Here is a 5636-nt window from a genome sequence, read left to right on the forward strand (position 1 = left end):
TCCATTACGTGCAGAGGGTTAGTTCGATTTTTTTTCTTTTTTACTAATGAAATTATAGTTTATATATACTACTTTACGTGATATTTTAGCGCGGTTTAAATTTTTTTGTGCCGTGCAAAATGAGGTAGAGACATTTAATTTGTTGGGCTGTTGTTGATCGACTTTTTTCGCGTTATTTTTTCATGAGATCAAGCAGAGTTACCAAACAAAATTGGCACTTTTTTGTGATCATGAATTCATAGATGTCGCGAAATAAACGACAAGGAATTGATAACAAGATGAAATGTTGTGGATGATAAAATTAATGAGACAGTATATCGGTTTGTAATAAACACTATCTAAAAAGGCGATTGAAAATTTTCAGATTTGCAAGGAAGAGTTGATAGCTGGTTGAAATACGTTAACAAAAGCGATAAAATGATATGCTTCACGTTTACTACAACAACTAAGTTGCGCTTTTGCGGCGAACTTCTAGTTTGGGTGCGTTGAATTCGTTCAAAAGTTGCCTTCGATGTGTTCTACAAAGAGATTAAATAGCTGTGTCCCATTTTTGTTCCAACTGCGAGGAGCTCATTGCCTAGTTTGTAAACGTTCCGTCCGTTTAAATTGCCTATAAAAACTGGGGGTTACAACTAATTCGCCTAAGGCGGGTAGCGCTAGAGTACTTTGTGGGTTTTTTGGTAATACGTGATGAAAACGATTTAAGCACTTGAAGTTATTCGTTGTTATTTATAACACGCTCAACAAGTCGATAAACAGCAACCCTAGAAACGCTTCAAAGAAATAAATTTAAAAAAGGAATGAAGTCCATTCCTTTACCTACGACCCAATTAAACATTCTGTAAATACTTCAGTTATCTTGACCCATGCAATATTCTATTTTGGGTCACGACGGTAAGTTTTCCTACCTTATCATTTTTTGGTCGTTTGCCTGTGATTTTTTTTTTTAGTTAGCTGGTTTATAGTTAAACACGTTTTATAACAACTACATGATTTATAGCCCGTACATTTTTTTTCAGAATGGGATCGTGAACTGTACTTCCCAGACTACTATTTCTATGCAGAGCGACGTTTGATAAACCACACGATAAAAATCGTGTTTGTCAAGAGCTTGGATGACTGTGAATATCTTTGCTACCTGAATGACGACTGTGTCAGTCTTAACATTAAAAATAAAGATCCTGTCAGTGGAACACATGAATGTGAACTGAATAATTCCACTCACATGGAACATGACAGAGACATGATGACTGACACTGTCTACTATTATCGCGGAGCGAAGGTAAGTAAGAAAAACAAAATAATTTACAGTATCAAGTTTCTTTTTTCTTTTTTAGTTGTCTTTCCACTTAATGCCACTAATTTCATTGGAAATACGCAGCAATGAGGTATGAAAAGCCAAGAAACTCATTATTATAACAATAGATTTGATGTTCGCGGGCGTAAATATGTTTTTGGCCCGACTCAGGCTCATTTTAGCCCGAGCCGCAGGCGAGGGTTAAAATGAGCTCTGAGAAGGGCCAAAAACATATTAACGCCCAAGAACATCAACTCTATTACTATTATAATCATTTCAGAGGGCATTTAGTTAAGGAATCTAAAACAGTAAGCGATATCTTGAACACTGCCGTTGCGAGTCGGCGTATATTTCTGACTAAAACTAGGTTTAAAAGTTTACAAAACTCTGCAGAAAACCGCAAAATTACTCAAAACAAACTTTGCTTGAATAGGAAATTACAAAATTCTATCGGCAGCAAAGAAAAAGTCGTTATTTAGAAGTGTTAAAGTTAACTGGCAGTTTGGAATATGCCTGAAATTCAACTGAGCGAGTTTCGCTCGTCGAAGACAAACTTACATTCACTTCGCCGCCTGGATTCTTCTTTGAGTTTCTGTAATTCCTCTTAATCTAGCTGAGAAGACTGAGATTTTGCTTTCCTGTTCAATCCTTCAAACATTTTGTCGTTATAAAGCTCAAAAACAGTTTTGAAACGTCTCGACTCAAATTAAACGAAGCTTGAAATTATGCCAGCTTGTGCGGTTGTGCCAGCCAGCAAGAAAACGGCGCGAACAGTTGAATGGTTTTCAGTTCTGATTGGCTGGCTTCGGTTTTTTCTTGTTTCTGATTGGTCCACCGCAGCGGGCTAAAATATATTTTAGCCCGCTGAATTCTCCATTTTAGCCCGCAAAATACGCCACAATGCCCGATGAAATGATTATAATTAATATTAGAAGTGATTTTTTCGTGGGGTAGGTACAAAACGTGGGGTAGGTCATGGCCTACATGGCCTACCCAACGTTTTTGTACCTACCCTGTTGTCGTGTGACGCACTCAACAACACTTCTAATTCGTTGCTACATGAAACTTTTGCCGTGTTTGCTACCAAATCGTTCCTGTGGTAGGCCTTGTAATGGAACTATGGGTGAAATAGGAGTTGATCACTATCAGAAATAAATGAGTAAGGTACTTTTTTCTTTTCTGTTTCCTGTGTAAGAACTTCTGTGGAAAGATATCGCCACCGTGCCAGAACAATGCAACTTGTCAGTCCGGTTTTACGTACAAGGGATATCGATGTTTATGCACTCCTGGATTTGAGGGCGAATACTGCGAGAAAGGTAAGAGAAATGTGTAGTTTTTAAAAGTCACAATACACATATATATTTGTTACAGTCTGACTTGGCATGAGAGAAAACCAATATTACGTCACGTAACTTATAAATTTATAGTTATGTGCTTATCGACCAGTTTTAGTTATCACCAGCACGCTTTTCAGTTTTACTATATAGTTGTATCCTTTTTCTTTGATCATAAAAGTTGATTTAATCGCCTTGTGGGTCCTCAGATACTTTCAGTTACTAGCTCGTTCATCTATTTATTAGGGATAAACTTTGCCAACGTGTACTATAGTGAACAAAGAAATTGCTATTTTTTGTCTTCTTATTATCGGTTCTTGTCAACGGGTACACCACGGCCGGGTTGTTCGAAAGGCGATTTACACTAACCCAGACATGACGACATCACAACGATGAAAATGTGTAATTCAGAGGACCCGAGTCAGGTCGGGTTACTTAATATTCAGAAACCCTCACGTCCAATCAGGAGTCGTCTTGGGAGTCTCAAAGCGGGCTATGAAAACGATGTTCGAGTCCAAGTTTGTACTGATGTCAAAACCGGTTTTGAAAGCAAAGCATATTATTCCGATAGTAAAATGTTTATCGGTTCATGTTCAACGACTGTGCTCGCTTATCTAAGGGAAACTGATCGAAATGTTTATGTTCAAAGCGTGTGTACGTTCGCTTGTCTGAAGGAAACTTGCCGAAGTTTTCATGTTCAAAGCGTGTGTTCACTTCTCTTAATAAAAACTCATCGAAGTTTGCATGTTCAAAAAGTTGAGCGAGATTTCTCATGTATGGAAATGTTTTATTATGGTTCTGCCCCAAAACATCCCATACAAACATTGTGATTGCGATTTTCCTACTCGTCAAAATGGCGTCGAAAACCGTGATAAGGCCTATTGTTATGTATATCACTTAAAAGCGTTGCATAACTGGTATGTAAACGTGACTGGGTGCTACCAGTGGAAATGTCCTACCTCAGAACATAGCACATATTTTCCTGAGCAACTGACGTTTTATTTTTCCCGTTTTTTAATGTCCACAGATATCGATGAGTGTGCCAGCGCTTTACATGACTGTCACTGTTTAGCTTCATGTACAAACACTGTAGGGTCGTTCACATGTTCATGTAACCATCCTTCTACAGGAGATGGAAAAACTTGTACGCATTCCGCAGCAGGTGAATATTCCACGTTGATCCTGTTTTGCTTTACAGTAAATCCAATGCCTTTCTATGCCTTAATTCATATGACTTATTGAAGTGCTATTTACTTCATCTTATGATACATGTGCTATGTTGTTGTTTTTTATAAATTTTACTTTCGCTACCGAAAAACATCAATTGACAAAACGAAAACATTTTTTTTTACATAAAATGTCCTGAATCAGTAACATTGCATATTCTCGTGCCATAGAAATCTATCATATTGTTTTTCACTTCATTCGGTAAGTCTTTATCTTTTAGAAGGTAAGGAAATAATTAACACGTTACGTTATCTTTCAGAATGTCACAACTATCAAAGCCTGACAAAGGCTAACAGAAAAGTTACTTCCAAGTCAGGGAATTATATATGTGACAAGCCAATTGGTCCAGGTTGGTTTCGTTTTCAAGGAGATGCAGGCACCAAAATGCCGACTAAATGTCCACCTACACACGCATGCGATACTCACGCGCCTGGCTGGTTAAATGGTGGACATCCAACAGTGGCCGAAGGCAAAGTTACCAGGCAGGTCTGCTTCCACTGGGGTGACAGTTGTTGTAAATGGTCCACCAACACTGAAGTGAGAGACTGCGGATCTTACTATGTTTATTACTTCAGAGATACGCCGGCTTGTTCCCTCCGATACTGCGGCAGTAACTAAATTAGCACAGGGATATTGAAATCATATCGGGTCTAAAAACAGCCAAAAAACGTGAAAAAAAAAAATGTGATTAACTGTCCGAGTAAATTCCCTTTTCCTTTTATAGCATATGTTTTAACGTTCGGGCGCTTTATTCATTAGACTACAGACCAATAGTCGAAAGCTTGTTTCATCTTTAAATTTTTGACCAGAAATAGCTTTTTTGAGTTTTATCTAATGTCTTATCCTGGTTGCTCATCCATTTTTAACGAGTGCTATAGATCTTTCACTTAAACATTTAATCAAGTTGACATTATGTCAGAAATCTGTGTACATAACCAACGACCCAAAGTAATTTAACTTCTCATTTGGTAAAAGTTATGATCATCTCGATGGCGTTGCCATGGGTCTCTTCGTAAAATTTTTAAAGGGCTTACTTTCACAGTACGTAAAAGTTAACATTAGACTAATTTAGTCTACAATGGCGGAAGGAGAGAGGGTTTGGAGACGCGTGGGCTCGGACCGGAAGATCCGTGATGCCAAAACCTGGATACCAGTTTTAGATATGTTAGGTTTTTCCGCAAGTCAGACGTTGAAATTTACAGATTTTTACTTGGTATGCTGTGGACTTGACCAACGCTTTCAATGAGGGTATTTATTAAATATTCGGTAAACTGGCTTTTGGGTTTGCTGTGAAGCAAAGCAGTAAGCGTCACTATTACTCATTAAAACAAGTAGTCTAATTGCCTAAGTAGACACTAAACAGGAATGCAGTCCAAACAGGTACAATTTTAGACACTTTTAAACCAGAAAGCTGGAACAAAATTAGCGAACAGACAGTTATGGGAGATCTAGAACCAATGAGATATCAAAGATTTCAAAGAATAAGGCAAAGATTCTACTGCTAAATAGTATAGTATTAAACAACAAGCATTAAATCTGTACGTTATATAACCACTTCTTTTAACTGAATATGTGTTTTTACTTGAATATTCGAAAATCGTCTTTTTATTATTGAAAAGTGTCCGTTTTTGCTTTCTTTAAAGAAATTATTGGCATCGAATTGTTGACAATACTATGATTGTATTGTCACCGTTTCGAGAAGTATTTGGCAAAATTTTGTGTGGCAAGAAAGGTATGCAGTACGTATTGACGATTTAGGTGATCACCAATACTGGCTA

The 5636-nt window shown here is 37.5% G+C and overlaps 1 protein-coding gene across 1 annotated transcript; it reads left to right on the forward strand.

The window, feature by feature from the left end:
- The first annotated feature begins 866 nt into the window (after nt 1-866).
- On the forward strand, nt 867-4476 carry LOC144664891 (uromodulin-like). Its single transcript, XM_078526098.1, has 5 exons — nt 867-894; nt 1020-1282; nt 2493-2613; nt 3659-3793; nt 4118-4476. The coding sequence occupies exons 1-5, from the start codon at nt 867-869 to the stop codon at nt 4474-4476; spliced, it is 906 nt and encodes a 301-aa protein (XP_078382224.1).
- The last annotated feature ends 1160 nt before the right edge of the window (nt 4477-5636 follow it).

This window comes from Oculina patagonica, chromosome 9 (assembly GCF_052425735.1).
Source record: "Oculina patagonica isolate OP01 chromosome 9, crgOcupat, whole genome shotgun sequence".
Classification (NCBI taxonomy): Eukaryota; Metazoa; Cnidaria; class Anthozoa; order Scleractinia; family Oculinidae; genus Oculina; species Oculina patagonica.